At 41.0% G+C, this 20,963-nt stretch overlaps 1 protein-coding gene across 1 annotated transcript in view; it reads right to left on the minus strand.

Moving 5' to 3' along the window:
* LOC101476673 (MAM domain-containing glycosylphosphatidylinositol anchor protein 2) overlaps positions 1–20,963 on the minus strand; it is a 243,514-nt gene that overhangs the window by 60,543 nt on the left and 162,008 nt on the right. Inside the window, exons 8-10 of the mRNA XM_004542097.4 lie at positions 15,871–15,962; positions 15,528–15,765; positions 3,229–3,522 (exon numbers count right to left, since the gene is read on the minus strand). Coding sequence (XP_004542154.1) covers positions 3,229–3,522; positions 15,528–15,765; positions 15,871–15,962 — 624 coding nt within the window. The remainder of the gene's footprint in view (positions 1–3,228; positions 3,523–15,527; positions 15,766–15,870; positions 15,963–20,963) is intronic.

A 20,963-nucleotide genomic window follows, 5' to 3' on the forward strand; every position in this document is an offset into this window, starting at 1 on the left:
TTACTAAACGCGGCTTTGCACATGGCTCACCACCAAAGGCGGGTGGCTCACGCTGGGACCTGGAAATGCAGGCGAGAAAAGCATCTCAGAGGGATTGGCTTGTGCTTACACACCATGAGACAGGCCAAGTGAAAGAAGGGAGGCGGCATACCGACAGGCGTATGGAGGAAACAACAAAAGCCGGGCCAGACCGTGTTAATAAAGTAAATTCTTAAGTGGAGAAAGACGATCAAAGGTCCATGTATTTGGCAAATGCAATCCACAGCGTGCACTGAGGTGTACACAGGGTGGACGCGTTTCCCCAATATGCTCAAAGTGTGTCAAAGCAATCCAACAGTTCAAATGCAGATTGTTTGTGCTTTTGAAACTTAGGCTTTGATGCCAACTATTAATAAGTAAAAAGACTGACAAACAGAACTAGCTCTGAAGCAGGAACATGGCAGATTGATTTATCAATACCGAAGCCCTAATAAGTCTCTTCATTATGTGTTCTCCTTTGAAGATGGAGAACAGATGAAAGTGTTGTATGACATCAAGAACTGTAGCATCAGAGAGGTACTTTATTAAAATAATACTAGATAATGAGAGATAATTGCATTCTCAGAATAAATTGTGTTGAAAGGAACAGATAGAATTATCTGGAGTGAATTGATGCGCTTCACTGCGAGTCTCATACTGCGTGTGTCGATGACGCAACTCCATGCCAAGGCAAATCCATGTTTGAGAAGGAGTAGATTTAAAGGCATGCGTGTCTTTAAGCTGAGGTCTCGGAGTCTCGGTTTCCCCCTCCTTGCCTCTTGAGGCATGTCTTCTCCATCTGAGTGTCCCTAACAACAGTCACTCTCTGCAAGTGACCCTTCTGCCACAGTTGCACATACAGAGGGGAGAAAGCAGCAGCAGCTTGTGATAAGAGATGACCTTTCATGGTTGGATGTCAGAGGTGAGAAATACTGCCTGAAAGCATGTGTGATACTGACCTCGACTCTGAGATGGGGTCATTCAGAGGTTATAGAACTTCCGCTTGTTATGTTAAAAATATTGGCAAAGCTTTTAATGTATTTTTTAACATCTTTATCATATTGGACTTAACTGGGGCCTACTCTAGAACCCTGGGTCTTGCCTTGAGATCATCGGTCATCCCAGACAGCTCATCAACTAGTCATACATGTGTATATGTGGTTAGTGAGTGTTCCTGGAGGTTGCTGACTGTAGCCAGGTGAAATTGGTCATAAAGCAAGTGCTGCATTCAAAAAAACTTCTATGTGATTTCTTGGGCCACACATTGCCTGTCACGTGTATATTAATTGTTTTACTTATGAGATAGCTTTATGATTGCACTGTAACAGTTTTGGCATTTTTATTATTATTACAAACAAGGATTTAGATATTTGTAATTTTTTTTCATTACAGTGGTAAAATACACCTTTGTCTTGATTTTGTTGATAAACTCTGGTCATGACAGCGGCATCTTATTTACTTTAATAACCCACAGTGTTAAAGAATGTGGCCCAGGTACAGCCAGCAGACTGTATGTTTTAGGTTATGTGTTAGATACTGCATCTTTTACAGTGACATGTATTTTGCTTAATTTCATGCATACTATTTAAAAGTATTATTGGCAAAAAGACCAACCCAATTTAAACAGATCAAATTTAAATGTGTCAGAGCTTTTAAGTAGTTACTGATTTGCGGATGAAGTTGTAACATTTGAATATGAAGCAAAAGCAGAAAGAATTAATTCTGTCATGTTGACCAGAAAGCTTCAGCTTATTTGCCATAAGCTGATTTCTGGTGAGAGGGAAAAGCTGCATTATCCATTTTTGAACTATTAATAAATGAATAACAAATAAATAAAATACCTGGCTTTGCTTGTTGAATTTTGGATTCAACTATTTATTTGGTTCCAAAACACTGCCCTTGCGTGAGACAGCAGATCCAGTGAATGCTGCTAATTAATAAAAAGCATCTCAGAGTTTAAATCCGTTGTTTACTTTTCGGTGTCAGACTTGGGTTTGTGGGAAAGCCACTAACCTTTGATACGAGCTGTCATTGCTGCATAATCTTTATCAATTCAGCCCCAAATTTAAGACAGTCTTCTTCAAAGCGCATCAAAACTTCATTAACTCTCTTAATACAGACAAGGCTGTAACAGCTAAGCTGAAATGTGAACGCTACAGAAAAAGTACAATAAAACTCTTAAATAACTGAGGGTAAAGTGTGGCGCTAAGAAAACAGCAGCTGAACTTCCTCTTCAAGCAAAATATCAGTAGTTGCTTGGGTAAACTTCTGTAGTTTTCTCTTTGGCAGGTCCAGTGTTGACAATACTTGATATATGTACCAAATTCAGTGTAATATATTTCACAATGTGCTTTAAAACAGCTGTGTTGCTGCTTAGGTTCCTTTTAGGTAAAGGAGTGAATGCATTATTTGAAACAGAAGAATGTATGGATTAACTAAGTGGGCCATGGCGAAAACAATGGAAGCCATGAGAGTTTATCCATTTCCTATGATAACTTGCCAGCGACTGGTAAGCACCCAGCATGGATGGCTTTCATTTCCTTCTTATCCATCTTCCCCTCTTTCTTTGGTGGAGAAAAACCTCCCCGAATCTTCAGTGAGTGACACTTCTTTCAATTCCTGGTGCTCATCCAAAATATTCGATTTGGATGTCCATAAATGAAGACGAAATGAATACCAGTGGGAACAAATTAGCCGGTCACTAATTATCTCTTAAGCTAATGCTGAATGTCATGTGTTAAAGGAGGGTAAAGGAGTGTCAATGAATGGTGGTGGCACACAGTCTTCAGGTCATCACACAAACACACATCCAGGCCCTTTCAAATGGGGGCATCAGCATCAAGAGCTTTGTGTCTCAGTAAATATTAGTTCTGCTCAGCTCGCACTCAGCAGATAAAGTCCTCAGTGTGGGAGGCGGAGTCAGAGCAGTTTCCTCTTAGACCTGACGGAGGGTACCAGGGGACTGGACTAATTTTACAGCCTTCAGAAAGAAATTGGATGGGTGCAAATGAAAAGAAATGGGTGAATGTTCAATTCTGGTCACACTGGACTAGAATAATTACACGGTATACAAAAGAAAATACATCACAGTAACAAATGGTGCACCACATGTACAAACACATTATTTCACTGCTACAAGTTATACCACAAAAATGCATTTCCCCACAAATTTAGACACATATAGAAAATACCCACAGTCTGTCAACTCACATTGTACAATCAGCTCCACTATGGCCTCCCGGGGCTTCACGTTGAACCCATTATACTGGCTGGTCTGGCAGCGGTACGAGCCCGTCATCTCCCTGGACACATTAACAATACGCAGCACGCCGTCGTAGCTCTCCATCTGCATGCTGCCGTCTGGCATGGGCGCTTCCTTATCCGCTCGCGACCACAGGATGATCGGCTTGGGCTTCCCTGAAACAAGGCACTCCAGCTCCACTGTGTCACCCTCGCGGGCCACCAGGGGAGACTTGCCCCGTGGGACTGTCAGGTTGGGGGGAACTAAGAAAGAGAAAAACAAAGGAGGGACTGATATGGGGCTCTAGAAAGTCAGCAGGCGGGGTAAGAGGAAATAGTCAACTTGGGGAAAGTTGTGGCGAAAAAGGTATGGAGGGGGAAGCGAATGAGCATCCAAAGTTGCGATGGCAATGAAGCGGCATCTCAGCAACATACACAGCTTTTATGGAAGCACCATGCGGATATTAGCAACAGTAATGTCTAACGGCTGGGACTAGACAGTCTGAACATGTACTCTACGCAAAACCACCACGAAGGACAGCAGTGAGAAGGTTTAATGCTATCAAGCAATGGCAAACGATGAACAATGCAATGAGCGGACAAGCAAATTCTAAATAGTTAATGACAGCCTTTATTAGCTAAACAAGTCCAGGTACTAAAAAGACTAAGGAATGTAGACCATGCAGTAAACTACAGAGTAAGAGTTCTGTTTGCACATCCACTCTGAATGCATGAAGATCAGGCAGATTAGGCCTCACAAGGGATTAGTCCAGTGAAATCTAAGACATAGTTCACAATCAGCGCAGCAACCGATGTTCAACTGGATTGAATAAAACAGTTACAAAATAAACATGCAGAGGAGAAAAGTAAGACATGATATTTATATATATATATGTATATAAAACAAAAGCAAACCAGCAGTTCAACAGTTTGTAAAGCACTCCTGTTGCCTTTGATGCCAGGAGTTAGATTGATTCCAAGCTTGTGTTTATACATGATTGTGGGTCATTGTAAATCACAAAACCGAGAGAAGAGATTTCCTTGTAACTACAAAGTCTTGATCTTCATATGAGCTATCCTTACACTTCTAATACACTCTCAGCAGTAGCAACACTGGCATTACAATCAACAGCCAAACAGCATTGTTACTTTCACTGTCACATTTTCATCATCTCCTCACTTTCCCATCACAAAACTATTTTTCTGAGACGTTTTCCACAGCTAAAATCACTTTAACATTCATAGTTGCATCATCGCAATCAATCGTCACAGCTTTTTACTTCCCTACCCTCCTCCTATCCTAGTCGTGCAACCACTCAGTCTCAATCTAGCACCCCATAATTTAGAGCATTTACAAGAGAACCCTCCCAAAGGTGATGCAGCACTGAGCCTGGCCATGTAACAAAAATATGACCCAATAAATAGATACCTGCCTTTTTTACAACAGGTATTTTAGAGTCTGGGTGAGTGCAAACAATTAATAATAAAAAAGAGGAAGAAGAAGATTTGCAGATATCCTTGAGTGTGTTTATGTGTGCATCTGTCTTTTCTAAGTGTGGAAGGCAGGAAATCTAGCAGGTTGGATCAAATAGTCTGGTTCCTCACCAAGCATGCTGGCCAAGTAAATTTGTTTAATTAGTAAACCTGGCAAATTGCGCCGGCTCCTAGAGTGCTGTGTATGTGTATAAGTGTGTTCATATGCGAGTCCAAATCATCAACAGACTCCAGCTCTGTTTTGTAGCACTGTTCCCAAAAATAGTTTACAGCCAGCAATTTGAGGAGTGAAAATCTTCTCAGCAATGATGAAACCGTGTCGTGCTTCCCTGATGATTTTCGAATCACTGTCATTCTGCCCAAACAATGCTGCAGCTGGAATGGAGTCAAGCCACATTGGAGTTTCACAGTGATGAAATCACCAGCAATCTCACGAAAACGAAACAGAGTCCAGCTATATTTCTTTGAACCCCATTTTTTGTGTGGGTAAGAGGTGAGAATCCTGCAGACGTTTCACTGCTCCAGCTCCAGGTCAGATTCCTTTTGTCCTCCCCCCAGAGTCTTGGATAAATTATCACACTGTCAGAAACAAGGCAATCTCACGATCCTCAAGTATTAGGTTGTGCCTTTTAAAGACTCTGTGGCACTCTAAAATTAGCTCATTGTTGATAGCTCGGCAATTATGACCAAGAATTGAATAAATGCTGTAAACAGGGCATGCTGTCAGACAATCTTATTCGTGGATTTTTTTTCTTTTAAGAATGAGAACAAAGCTGCAATTATTAATTGATTTAAAAACTGGAACTAAACAATATTTAGTCTAATCTAGTCTAGTCAATGTTTGGAGTAATGTGATAAACATGCTAGCAAATGCGTGCCCACTTCCATGAGGCACGGAGAAATAAATGGGCTACAGAATCAAAACAATGAGCTGAAAAATACTAAAAAATACTAACATTCTGTAGAGTTGGATGATAATTCTCTATGATAACATCACAGTACTTTCATTTTCTGTCATTCCAATAACATCTATTACTACAGTATCTGGATAACAGGTTTTGATTACTGTAATACAAGAAATGAAAAGCTATTACCTAACTCCGCACATAAACCAGATCATGAGCCAGTGAATACCAAAAAAACATGATGGTGTGATTTCCATGAAATAATGAAGTCTGGTCATTCATAGATAAAATACTGGCATTGTGTTTGGCACTACAGAAAAAAAAAAGGCCCTCCACAGAGCCAGTGGTGGCGGACCCTCATTTCATCCTTGCACATTTGCTGATTTTTTTTATTCACACAATGTCTCAATTTTAACAGCAAAGGTTTAAATCCACTTTGCTATTCAGAGCATTTCCTTGGGTTAAAACAATGAAGTAGTGAGTTTGAAAGGACAGGAGAGGAGCAGCAAGCATCCATTAGAGTGTGGAGGAGAGGTTTATTCACCGAGTTGCCATCATTACACCTGGCCTCTCCACTGCCTAGATTAGGCAGGCAATTACAGTTTGTCTACCTGTTGGGTTTGGCAACACAAATACTGGCTATCAGCTGCCATTGTCTCTCCTCACACCACAATGAAAAAAAAAAAACAGACAGGCATACACGCACTCAGAAACTCGCACATCCTTCTCTCTTGCTTACTCTGTACATTACTCTTCCTCTTGCTCTCTTTTTTCCAAGTGAACACCCTGCCTCAGTGTTTGAGTCTGACCACTGCGATGCTCAGTGTGGAAGGGAGCCTGCTACTGGTTTTCACTGTGCTCTCATTGTGCCAGAGCCATCCAAATGCCAGTGATGCCTGCAAGGCATGCCCGCTGTGTGCGTACGTCTTTGCAGCGCGCGTGCGTCCGCGCGGTTAATGTCTCTGCACGTGCACATGTGCACGTATCGCTCACTGCTTCTCTCCTCACCCACGGGTGACACCATGCTGTGATCCTGCCTCAGTTCCTCAATAAGATGCGATGCTTCTTCTCTTTGCTACTGAGCAAAAACACTGTGCGTATGTATCTGTAGGTTTATGGGTTAAATCAAGATAGGACCTTCTAGTCTGGCCTCAGCACTGCGCTGAAACAATCCTTCAAATGTAGCTTTTAATTATGATCCATCAGCACTGCAGCAGACGCAGAACAACATGAGCTAACTGCAAAAAGGTAGAAATAACTGGCACTTTGAATTTTCTTACAGCGACAGGATCCAGAGTGATGTTTTAGAGAATAAACATTCCCACTGCCCCCTTTTTTCGGGTAAGTGCTATGACATCACTCCTCATCACCATGGCAACATAGTGCTCTCGACTAAACCAGGTCCTGCAGTGTGTGTGTGTGTGTGTGTGTGTGTGTGTGTGTGTATGCATGCATGCATGAGACTGTGTGCTCAGACAGCTTGAGGCCAATGAGTTGGTCACAATGTGACAGGACTCTGTTCCTCAGAGTCCTGATGCTCTGGGGACAGAGTGAAGAGTCCCATAGGTGCACTGTGGACATGTTTTTGAATCTGTGTGTTTCTGTGTGTCTGTTTTGGGGGAGGCTGTATCTACACCCTGAGTCGCTGAAGTGCAATAAATATACACAGATGTGTTAAATTTGGAAGAGTGCACCCACAGACTGCTGTGACACAGCAGTGACAAGACTGACATAACAATGTGTGCGCGTTTGTGTGTGTGTGTTTTGAGCTCTGTGACATTCCCCTGAGATTTCATAACCTACAATCAATCTCAAAAACTCTTCACATGGATCAGACTGTAGCACAGCAGATTTTATACCAGTGCCTTCTTTTTTTTTGTTTAACCAACAAAACAGAATAAAAGAAATGTCCAGTCTAAAAACAAATGCATGCAACCACTTTTCTACTGCTAAGCAGGGAACAACTCCCATGGATGGCCCACAGTTTATGTAAATTGCTCAAGGGGCCTTCACAGTAGTTAATGAGGGAGGGAGAGTGTTTCTTATTCATGTTTCTCAGATTTTCCCAGCTGCACGGGGAGGTGATTTCCCAGATGGTCACCTCCATAAAGCATGACTGCAGGTGTTGCGGTGGAGGCTATAGGCAGGTACACTGAGCACAAATGCAGCAAGTTATCTCATCTTATTCAAATATGTTGTACTCTGAAAACAATCTGAGCTATGGATACACCCCTGCTATCCAACGTCTCCAAACATCCACATAAGCGTGTTTATTAACAAACTGAAGTTTTTATTTGCGCTGACACTTTGGGCACCGGTAATCTACCACAGGAACATCACAGGTGCTGTGCTGACATATTGCGCCCAGCGCCATTGTAGAAGTGGCATCTATTGTTGTCATATGGTGGATTTCTCAGGACAGTGTCCCAGCTGTGGGACAGCTGGTAAGCCCCTTCATCGCAGTTCATCGCTCACTGTTAGTCTATTGGGTCGTTCATCCAGTTTTGGGGATTGGTTCCTGTGTGCAGTTTATAATTTCATTTTCAAACCTTGAATTAATGAATTTTCGATTTTAGATGTGAATGCTCTACAAGACCAAAGACAAACTTGTTATTCAGGCCATTTGCTCAGTTGGAAAGATTTCTATCTGTCACGTGACATTGCCTCAGCATACTGAAGGTGATGGAGCTGGGATCTGCATTAAAATGATATATGCAATTTAGATCTTTAATGAAAAAATACAACCAAATAACTAACTGCTCTCTAAGGATTTAGGGATGTAAATAAATGGTCAACTCAGCAGAAAATGAATGTACTGTTCAATTTCGTTCCACCTCATGTTAACATGTGATGCGAATGACAAATAAAGCTCCTTGAATCCTTGAAAGCTCTGCTGTAGGTGGTCATATGAACCCTCCCTTTGAAGCTACTACCCCTCACAGTGTTTATAACATAATTATAAAGTGACTTTTCACGCTGAATTGTTCAAATAATTTTTAAAAATAATTAAAATATATGTTAATAGCCTGTTTTGTTGCTCTCCTCTGACCTGTGTTTCACAGTGTGTACCTCTTTTGCTGTGCTTTGCTCCAAACAGACACATGTGGAGTCAAGAAAAGCAGAGACCTGTGAAATGAAGGCACTATCAGTTAAGTTTATGACAACTCATCACTATCTGTATGCTTTATTTTGTAGTATGCTGCATTACAATCTGATGGCCAGAGCACAGTATCATCTGTTCTTTTAAGCAAAGCCAACCTGATTTGGTGGAAGGAAAAAAAAGAAAGCGACTGGGTGGCTTACTGTGGCCTATCAGTGCTGGGGATGGTTATTTATTTATTTTTACTCTTGTGTAAACAACCTTTCTGGTTATAAGTGATACGAAGGTTGAATTATGTGTGCCATAAAGCTTTTCAAACCAAAGTGCAAGTGCTAGCTCGTATGGCTCACTAGATTACCAGTAGTAGCTAAGCATTTCTTCCAAGGCAATCACACGCATAATTCATTTCATGCATTAAGCTTATGGAGTTAGAAAGTCCTGTTATTGACAAGAACATTCACTGTGTAGTATTTCTCAACTGCCAATGAGCTGTTACAGGATGAAGTGAGAGGTCAAACCAATGTTAGCAGCTCTCTCAGGTTCTTTGTTAAATAGGGAGCTTAATGCTCCAGCAACTACACTTAAACCTGCTACCAAAAGCCTAGCACAAGACTAAACATTTTGCCACTTTTCTACACAGATTATTGGCCAGTAACCTTGAGTGTTTTCAACCACCTAAAAACCGTTTACAGTAGTTAAAGAGACAGCAAATTACAGCTGATAACTCTGCTCATATGGCTGATATTGTAGAAAAAGTAGTAATATTGCCATCGTTACCGAGGTGGTACACTACGTGAAAACATGTATTGGACAATACCTGTTAAGTTTTGAATTCATGGGTTTTCAGTTCCATTGCCACAGATGTGTAAAATCAAGCCATGCAGTCTGACAAGTATTTGTGAAAGAGCAGTTTGAACTTTTTCACCCTGTAGTTGAGTCAGGATGCAGACCAGGTTTCTCTTTATAAGGGTCAGTGAATTTGCTGCTAAAACAAGCACATCAGAGTGGTCAACAGCCAGCAGTCATGTTGTCCCTATTAGAATCACATGTGGCACAGTCCCTTAGATGATGGCAGATCATGACAAATCAGAGTCAAAAAGACGACATTGTGCATAAAAGGAGTACACACAGAGAGCGGCGGGCCTCCCCTGCGCGTCTGATGACTCAAATTTTGTTGTAGAAAAAGGCTTGAACACTGTGTTTATTAAACCAACTCATTTCTTAATCAACTGAGCACTTGAAATTGATTTGCTTAATTAATTAACTGCAGTAATTCTTAAGATTGACAGAGACACTGGGTGGTGCCAGGATTTCAGGTGTGAGCAGGTTGCTAATTGAGGGACTCATCAAAGGCGGATTTATCACCCGCGCAAAAGGGGTGACTTTCAGTCATGATACTTCGTTTGTGATCAATCATGACGGTGATTTGTTGAATAAAAAAAAGTATCAAATGGGAGTCAAGGAAGCACAACTGTTTAAAAGATCCAAATGTAATTTAGGTTCCACTATTTTGATAATTACAATTCTGCTTTTTAGCGATTAGCTAAGTGGCTATCTGTGATCAAAATTAGCTTTAAATGTCAGAAATAAATCTGTAATTACTCGGCACGCTATTAAAATTTTATCTCTTAAATGTCCCACAGGTATTTCCGGTCTGAGTCCAAATAACATTTCAGAATGACAGTAATCACGTCATCTAACATAATCCAGCAAGACATAAACACACATTTTACACACAAGTTAATGAAAGGATTCATTTGCTTGTTCCTGTTAGAAGTTTATGGCATGTTTTACACTAATGCTCGTAACTCTTTTCAGCTGTTCACTTATCCCGTGGTTCTTAATCTTGACAGTATCCAAAGGGGAAGTCTGTGTCCTCGTTTTCAGACACTCATAAATAAGCATTAGCACCGCAATCTCCGGCAGCTCCGGCGAGGAAAGAAGCTGCTTATTTAACGAGTGTGTGAAGACGGTAAACTGCTTATTACTGCCGTTTTGCAAAAAGGGAGAAAATCGAGAAATTTGTGCTCGTCGAAGGTTGAAAGAATGGAAAAATAATAGTTTTCACTTTAATCAATGCATCCTGTGGAGTGGTCTCTGGCTAAGCGCTGGTTTCGAATCTGGAACTAGAGGCAGTGTTGGAACAGCCAGCAAGTGTGACATTGTTCAGAGAAGAGATACTTTAAAGCTCAAATGCTTTCCAATCACTTCCCCTGTACGAAACCTTGGCAAACCTGTGGTAATCTCCTCTAAACACTTTTATTAAGACTCCTAATTGCAGCTCAGGCTTTCTCCCTTCAGGAAAACAGGCAGAGGCACAGAAAAAGGGCTTATTCACCCCACAACAGGCTGCAGGCGCAAGGCGAGGCAGAGGCACAAGGCGCTTTAGTACACGGCAGCTATACAATGGCGCTCAGCTGAGACATTTCTCTGATTTGTGGCATCAATCTCGCTGAAAGAAACACGGCATCCTTTAGCAAACAGCCCAGTCACATCCAGGTAAAGCAGCAGGAATTTTAACCGGCAGAAACAAAATTCAGTATGTTATTTCCTGTGACAGGAACAGCTACTACAACGCAACTCTTTCATACTATTTCATACCCACACATTCGACCGGAACAATGAAAGCTTAAGAAGCAATCAAATCTAAGCCTTAAGGAAAGCTTTCATTTCATATGATCACAAAAGAGCCAGTCATTTCCGTGGTTATTTCCTCAGTCAGACGGCGGTGTTCTACTTATTTATTTATTTAGTTTTTTTGCACATTAAAGGATCTGTGTTAATGCACTGGCATCGCCCAGGCACTCGGAAAGAAGAGAATGTGCTACTTAAAAGATAATGAGGAAACAATCTTGGCAGATGCGATTGATCCCACTGTTTTATAGCACAGGGATTATCAAAGGATTATCTAACAATAATTATGCACACAAGGTCGACACATTGCTTTCATGTTCACGCTGAGAGTGGCAGCCAGGTGTGTGTGATAGAAAAATAGTACAGTGAAAATGGGTAAGGCTGCGCGAGGGTGTAAATGTGGCTATCACCGTGTAGGCATATGTGTGTAAAAAGGGGACGTAAAGCTTGCTGGCAACCCGATCATCAAAACATCGCACAACCCAACAGTCACTTATCAGCACAGAACACATGCCAGGAAATTCAAAGCAAGAAAAAAGAGATATCTACAATGCCAGCAGCAACACCAACTCATGGGATTCCCCTCCACCCACCCTCTACATCCCCACCCCTCGAACGGAATCTGGAAGTTTGGGATGAGCCGAGGACAACCAGGAAACTCCCTCTTGGTGTCTGCGGGGTGTGGATATAAGGGGTGATTTCTCCCAGTGGAGTTAATTGCTGATCAACACACCTTTGCAGCTCATTCACTGACCTCACATATACAACACAGATAGCACAGATAAAGACGAGCATTCCTGTGATATCACATGCATGAATGTATAATTGCTTTTTCTCTCTAACCACTGCGTTCGGCTATTACTGCAAAACCTCCAGGGGATAAGAAAGCACAAAAGGTATTGTTAGCTTTACTAAATGTGCTTCGTAGCAATCTTTTAATAAATCGGTCTCTGTTCTGTTGTCCGTGAAACAGTAGCTTTTTTTTTCTTTTTGGATTTTGATTGATGTTAAAATCTAAAACAGTGGATAGAAAATAGAGTCAGTTTCTTTTTTGACTATTGTGCTCAAGACTGAATACTGTTATCAAAGCTTACACATAGTTTTTACTTTCTTTTGAAACAACTGACAAACAATAGAATGTCAAAGAATCAGAAGGACACAGTACATGACTGGTTTTCTTTGAGTCAGACTCAATACGACCCATACTAAACTGTATCAGCTCGGTAGACAAGGTGGACTGGTATGTTGTTATTAATAGGCTATTAGTGCCAGCCACTTGAACCTGTTCAAGTGCACATTACCACGGATGCATAATCACCCAGTCACATGGCAGCAACTCAATGCATTCAGGCATGCAGACGTGGTCAAGACGACCTGCTGAAGTTTGAACTGAGCATCAGAATGGGGAATAAAGGTCACTGAAGCGACTTTGAACATAGTATGGGTGTTGGTGATAAACGGGCTGTTTGAGTATTAAAGAAATTGCTGATCTACTAGGATTTTCTCACAAAGCCATCTCTGGGGTTTAAAGAGAATGATCCAAAAAAAAGGAACGGGAAACTGAGGCTACAATTCGCACGGGCTAACAAAATTGGACAATAGAAGATTGGAAAAATGTTCCCTTGTTTGATGAGTGTCGATTTCCGCTTTGACATTCTGATAGTAACAACAAAGCATGAAAACATGAAGCCAGCATCAACAATTCCAGCTGCTGGTGGTGTAATGGTGTGGGGGATATTTTTCTGGCACACTCTGGGCTACTTAGTACTCTCTGGGCATCATTTAAAAGCCACAGCCTAGCTGAATATGGCTGTTGACAATATTTATCCCAATGTTTTACCCATATTCTGATGGATCTTCTGATGGCTGATTCCAGGAGGATGAAGCATCACATCACAAACCTCAGATGTGATGCTGCTCCATTAATATGAACCCACATTTCTGGGGAATGCTTCCACCAACTTTTTGAATCTATGCTGTGAGGAATTACGACAGTTCTGAAGACAAAAAGGGGGCTAATCCAGCACTAGCAAGGTGAAACTGATGAAGTGGCTGGTGAGTGCATGTTAATTGGAACAGTCCTGAAAGCAGCCAGACAGATGGAAGGGTAACGGACACTTAGTGTCTGATTAGCTGGAGCAATGGAGGCAGTTTTGATTCACAAAGTTCAATTGAACACTTATTGCGATAGAGAGCTGTTGCTACTGTAATAATGTGTGCAGGAACAGAAGTCAAAGAGACATATTTATGACTATTACACAGTCTGGGAGCAAGCGTGTAGATGTAGAAACAGCCTGTAGATATAAGACATTCAAACATTCTTAAACACAACACACACACACACACACACACACACACACACACACACACACACACACACACACACACACACACACACACACAGAATCTGCAGATAAAGAGTTTCTTTGAAATTATTCATCTTTGAGAGCATCCATCCATTTTTCTTAAGCCTATCAAGTTCAGGGTCACGTGGGCACTGAAGACTCAAAGCTGCCAGGGTATTCCATAGTGACTCGACATTAATAGTTTGCTACATAACCGCTCACACCCTTATGGATTTTTCCCTTTAGCTTTAGCTGAAGTAAAGCCATTGCACCAGTCTATTTTAGGGTTAACAAAGAGATAATTCACATCTATGACCAATTAAGAGTTGAAAATCGACCTCTCATGCATGTCTTTGATTTGTGGGAAGAGGCTGAAATACCCAGAAATAACACGGGGAGAACATGCAAGCGCCACATGACTTGAAACTTGTGAACTTGATACAACAAATCCCCAAACCTCGCTGCAAATACGCATTTATTGTCAACCATTCTCTGAGACAGGAAAAATATGATGATTGCACCATGTTGTCAACACCATAAGCAATGCTCTATTCATCTCCACCGTGACAGGGCATCACATTGTGGCGGATATGTAATAACCTCACCAGACAGCAGTAAAAATATATGGGAACACATGAATTCGGGTGAAAGCACCCTTCAAAAGAAATCCTTTTTTTTTTCTTGTAACTTGGCAACTATATCACACAAGTCCAACATATCCAGAATATTTAATTTCACTTCACTTACCCTAAAATCAGCAAGTAAGCTCTGTGTTCGTACAGAGATGGTAATCAACTCATTGAGACAACTTAAGATTTCCCAATCTAGCTATGCTGGGAGTGGTCACATGAAAGGTCAAGCTTACTGGCAGCAATCACACTGTGTCATATTTTAAGAAGATGATGAAACAAAAATATTAGAAAAATATTGCAGCCAAAGAAAAACTCTATATAGCAGTATTGTATTGAAGTTTATTTACTCATAACAAAAGTTGCCTCAAAAGCACTGTCTGAAAATAGCTACGCATTTGAAGCATTTTTGACCAGTAAGACTTGTTATTAAAATAAGTTAGTAAAACTCTCTGAAAACTATAGACACTCTTATTACTGAAGTCCAGGATTTGGGACACTACTTTCCTGAGAACGGACCTGATAGCAGAAAGTGAATTTGTATGAGTTCATCTCTTATCTCAAACAAACTAGCTCTGGGGAAGGTTAAGTGTCCAGGATAAGCTGGTGTTGTATGCTGGTAAGAGGTAAACCACCTATGTAACAAAAAAACCTCATAGGTAAAGCTGACGTTTCCTCTCTAAGCGCCGTAATACTGCCTGCTGATCCACTTTCATTGGACTGCCACCATTTCTATCCAACTTGAGCCCCAACAACACTTGCTCTGATTCCAAACATTTTCCATGCTGAATTAACATATTATTGCAGATATTAATAATCGCTAGATAAGTATCCATCAGCTGTCCATGCTCGTCAGATACTGAATACTCATTTTCATGCCAGTTTTGACCCACGAAATGTAACATGCTTGTGAGCATATATGGTTTAACAATGCAATGGAGGATTATGTAACGCTGTGACATTACAGCGCTTTATTTTTTGACCATCATGAAATAAATATATTAAAATGATCTACAAAACTGATGGGACTGATGAGACAGTTAAAAAATTGAAGCCAACGGAGTTTGACTAACGTAGCTGTGAGAAATCAACGTGTTTGTGTCAGATCTGTTGGGGGGAGGTGTGTAGGTGTGTCGATGCCACAAAGGGGTGTGAGGCTCACCAGTTGTGGATGAGATGTTGACATCGATGCTGATCTCCGGGATGCCTCCTCCCTTCAGAGCAGCCACACAGGTGTATGTGCCGAAATCAGTGAATTTCAGGTCTATGATGTCCAGGTTGGTGGTTCCAGGTGAGATGTCAGGATCTGTCTGGGTGATGACCATACGCTCTGAGCTCCGCAGGGCACGGCCATTCTTCAGCCAGCTAAATGTCAGCTCCTCTGGAGGTGTTGCCTCCACCTGTGACATTAAAAGGCTTTATTTTTATTACACTCACTAACATTAGCTCAGTATTATACGCATAACCATGTGTGCTTAGTCTCCCGGTGTTTTCTGTTACCGTACCTGACAGGATATCTTTACTTCCCGTCCAATCTGGATGTGGTCATCATTGTGGTAGGGATCTGGAGTGATCCAGAATCGTCCCTTTTTCAAAGCTGCAATTGAAAAAAGAAATAATTTGATAAGAATCACATTTATATTTATATTTATACACTTCACGTGTTGATTCTGCAGCATGGTGCTGGAACAAACCCTGAGATATTCACAGTGGGATTTGGCTTTGGTTGTTATATTGATGTGTTTTTTGAGATCTAATCCCAATGACAGGATTTTATAGATTTTAAAAAAAATTTTCCCTGCACTTTTACTTTGCTCAACGTCCACACTTGAGCTGTAAATCACTGTTATGCATCTCAAGTGAATGCGCTATAAAGCTAAGTGTGTGTGTGTGTGTGTGCGCGTACCTGTTCAGTCAAACACAAATTGTTCAAAAAGGCAGTGAAAGCCTGCATCAAGTCACAGCTGCCTGAAATACCTGATCTGAGCAACTAACTGAGCAAAATATGATATTTGCTCCCCAAGACGTGTCATTTCTGGAGCAGGGTTGTGAAATTGTAAAAGCATCTTCAACCCAAGGTGTAAGAGTAGACGATGACAGGACATCTGCAACTGGTTTACGTAAACAACATCTGAAATTTGATCTTTTGATGGTGCAGCAGGGTCAAACAGAGAACTTAAAAGATAAAGCAGAAACCTGTGTCTGTTTGAAAGCCCAACGCTTTGAACCGGCATTAATATTGATAGCTACACATGGAAGAATCCTACGGTACTGAAGCAGGTTCACGCACACTACAAGCAAACACACACTGTGAAATTGGAGAGATACCTAACAAAATATCCACCATTTCTAATCCAATTTGGTTTGAAAACTCCATTTTCAAAGCATAGCTTCTCTGAAGAGAAAAAAGAAGATGATTTCATTATAATGCATGCTGTATTGGTTTCAAACCCTGCGTCTACTGTTCAATTCATCTCCTCAGCAAAAAAGCTGACGGCACCATGGAAATCTTTTCATCTAGCAATTCCCAAGTGACATTATCATATTCAGTTTGGTAAAGGGAAAACGAAAACAAAACCTGCGTGTCAGATTTAAACACAGGAAATTCAATGTGCAAAACATTGTGACGCCTGCCAAGCTGCAAACTGAAGGAGAGACGAGTGACACACGCCTCCTTGACATGATCTTCCTCCTCACGTTTGAAATCAGTGTCGGCAGGCACAGAATCCTATTTCTGATGCATGTCAGATACAAATATTACAATCATGTCAGCGCTCTCCAAACACCAATGTGCATTTGCATTCACTCTTGTATCCCATATATCCTTATTCTCCAAGGCACTGCCTATCAATCGTGAAGTATAATTCCATAGCGCTGGCGTGGAAACTGTGACAATTGACATTATACGGTGTGCATCCTTATATCTGTGACCTTTATGGATACAAAGCATTATCAGGAACCTAGATTCATTTCCTGTTTAGACTCAGCTCGGCAACACATTGAACAACTCCTTTGTGCATTCCTTAAACTCAACACAAAGAATAAGGTTATTGAGAAAATATAGAGTTCACAGTTAAACCCAGTTTGTGAGTGTATGTGTAAGGGAACACATCAGACATGTCAGAGACATCCAGAGATAGAGACGCGTTTACATTCCGACAGTGTGAAAAGCCTTTTGGTGTCCCAGCAACATCCTGAACAGAGTTGGCTACCACGTCTTAAGTATTATCCTATCCACACACACAATTTGCAAACACACATTTCCACATAACCATGTGAGTGGCAGTGTTGTCATAGATGACAGTGGATAAAGATTTGGATTACATGCAAACGTCTTTTTCACATTCCCACAGCTCAGATGTATTCTTCTCCTTTCTTCACTGCAACAAAATGAGGTATTTAACAGTCGCAGGTCGGACTCTACTTCACTGTGAGGCTGGGTTTCATGAAGACGTCTGTCAGGGGGTCGACCCCCACCGTCTTCTAAACTACACTCATGTCAGTGAGTAAATATAACATTAAATATACATTTGCTCATTAAAGGTCACTACTCCAGATACATTAGCTCTAAAAGTACCTGCAATATTTATATAAGATCCCATTAATACTCTATGGAAGAAAAAAAACAACATTATTGGTCTGCTGTGTCTCCTCTATCACTGGACCTTTTTATATTAAAATGCACTATAATTCTAATGCAGATACACTCAACTGACCACATGAATCATGCGTTCACGGATGAGAAGGCCCTCTGTTGCGGTGTCTGATGCAATGTGGAGCTGTGGACCAAAAAAAACTAAACAAAAAAAAAACATTTTAGTTACTTGCATCCACTTCATATCTGTTAAATTTAGCTGATGATTCACTGGCCTGTCCATGAATGCATTTATTTTCTCCAGTGATACATTAAACAAAAAGAAAACTAAGCGGTTAAAGGTGTTCTAGATGCAGCATGAAAAACGTCAGCTTAGAAAAGCACTCACAGCACTGAGCAGAGTGTAACTGTATGAGAATGAACACATTAATGACTGTGTTAAAAACAATGCCGCAGTAATGCTGCAAGCTTTTAAGTCATAAAATAGATCTTCATGCTGGTATGAGCTGCATATCAGTGGAGTTCACTGATGTAGACAGATGAAAGCATAACACTAAGTATAAGCACAAATTATGCACCTATCCATCCGTAAAATAAAAATATAGTTTCAATTTTACATCTTGAACCATGGCTTTGAACCACAGCTAATTTTGCTATAAGTTTTACAGGGAAAATTGGAAATAGGTGCAGACATGTACTGAAATGTGGAAAAATACATTGGAATATCCTACATAAGGCAAAAACAGAGTTTGTACAATTGTAACAAGGTTGAAAGTTAATATTTGCTATGACCACTTTTATTCTTTCACGATAGAGGCAGGACAATGATTTTATACAGAGTGGCCCAAGATCATCAGCTAAAACTGCTTATCTTGCTGACTCAGTCCCCTGTTGCTTGTGTTGGTAAAGCTTTATTAAAGACTTAATGAATGTTAAGTTTCTTTAAGTAAATCTCTTGCATCAACTCCCTACTTGTTGCCTTTATTGAGCCAGTTATGACACTACTTTTACTAATGTTGACGTACCCCTCCCTTATTTTTGCATAGAGAAGCAGTGCACATCAAAACAGCCAGCAGTGCATATGTGCACTCATGCATATTTCAGAAATGACTCCTTCCAAGTCTCCTCCACATTCAAAAATCCTTTCCTGCCTTTTTATCTGACCATTAATATTGAATAGCAAGTAGGCATTCCTTTAAATCAACTACATTTGTGTACGAGAGAGATAAGTGGGCATTACTTCTCCAAGGTTGTAGTAAATTTTGCTGGACAGCTGCAGTGACTAAAATGGCTCCTGCTCCTTTATGCATGGGAGAGAATCTAAAACTGGAAGTATTTTAAAAGGAACCGTGATGAGTGTGTGAGGTGAGAAGTACAGAGATGGGAGACTTTATCGGGTGACGGTGCGTTGTCACTCTTCCCTCCCCAGTCCGGATAACCAATTCATGGCAAAAGTCACATGAATGTTTTATGAGGGCTTTGCTCGGAAACAGAACTTTCCCATTTGCTCTGGTGGCAAACTGTGCCCCCGACTACTGCTACACTATTTTCACAACATCATTAATATCTTACAAGAGTGCTATTGTGTGTGTATATACAGTTGGAGTCTGTGCATAAATACATATATAAATATGTATGCACCTGTAAAAAGACAAATTGTAAAAAAACGTGTGCATTTCAAAGCTATAGCCCTACCTCTGTAAACTTTGAGAAAACTTTTTTAAACTCAGTGCCCACTGACCAGCTTTTACTGTCAGGAGTATCATACAGTCATATCTGATCAAATCACTTTTATCTGTCAAGATTAGGTTTTACGATGCAACTACATGGTTCAGGCTGTTTTGCAGAAAGATGGTGGATCGCGTGAAGCAGGTATTTAGCTGAGAATGAATGGACAAATTAGACACATAACACACAATGTGTCTCAAACGGTGCACTTTTATACTGACCACTGCTATTTTGAGTATAAGTGAGTTCACACTGAAAGGTACAGCTGTGTGAAAAGACCCAAATAGTGCGCTTACAAGAAAAAAGGTTTGACACATACTGTGGTATTATTTGGATATTTATGTGGGATAAATTGCGATATAATGAAAGAAAATGTAGTGGTATGCAGTAAGAGACCTGACAGGTTAGAAAAACTGCATACACGTTGCAAGTGATGTGGGAACTAGACACCATGGAAAGTGAAAGATATTGTGTAAGTTCAAGTGAATTGGGCGAAATAACTGCCAGTGAAGGGAAGTGGGTGGAACCAAAGAAACTTTTCTCAGCTTCCAGGTGAGTGACTGAAGCGACCATCAATGAGAGTGAAGAATAGTACTGATTGAAATATATGAGGTTTACCTAGGCAACAGGAGCCTGGAACATCCGCAAGGGACCAGCAGTCACAGGCAAAGCGATGTCTGTTGAGCAACAGTGTGTAAAGAACGCAGGTAACATCAGAGTCCCAGTTCTCTGGTAAGTGCACAACTTATCATGCCCTATTTGAAACAATATCCAGCCTCAGTTTCCAGTTTATGTTGCACTTTCCGTACCGCGGAGCGAGTAGCTTGTGAGAGTGAGTGACTGCTAGAAAAACAACCACAAAGAGGTTTTTGCCAACAGGTGGAGTAATATACATTTTTCCCTATCAACTTGCCACGGGTGTGTGTGTGTGTGTGTGTGTGGGGGGGGGGGGGGGGGGGGGGGGGGGTGTCTGGGGCTTTAGCACTTGATTTCCCTGCAAATGCCATCAACTTCCAGTAACCACTTGCCAGCCGTTTGGGGAATTAAATTTTTCCCTCATGACCAGCGGTTGCCAGTGGTCTCCAAGCTGTGTGACTGGTTCTTTATTTACTTGATCCTGCATTGTGATCCTGATTGTCACTTAGAAAACCTTACTTGCTGATATGGACCACAATCTATAGCTAATAAGTGAGAGTCAGACTGGTTTACTACTTTTATCAAGCTCCCATAGTTAAGTTATGATGTCAGGGAAGTGTTTTTTCAAGTCTGTAGGGA

This window comes from Maylandia zebra, linkage group LG15, assembly GCF_041146795.1.
Source record: "Maylandia zebra isolate NMK-2024a linkage group LG15, Mzebra_GT3a, whole genome shotgun sequence".
Taxonomy (NCBI): Eukaryota; Metazoa; Chordata; class Actinopteri; order Cichliformes; family Cichlidae; genus Maylandia; species Maylandia zebra.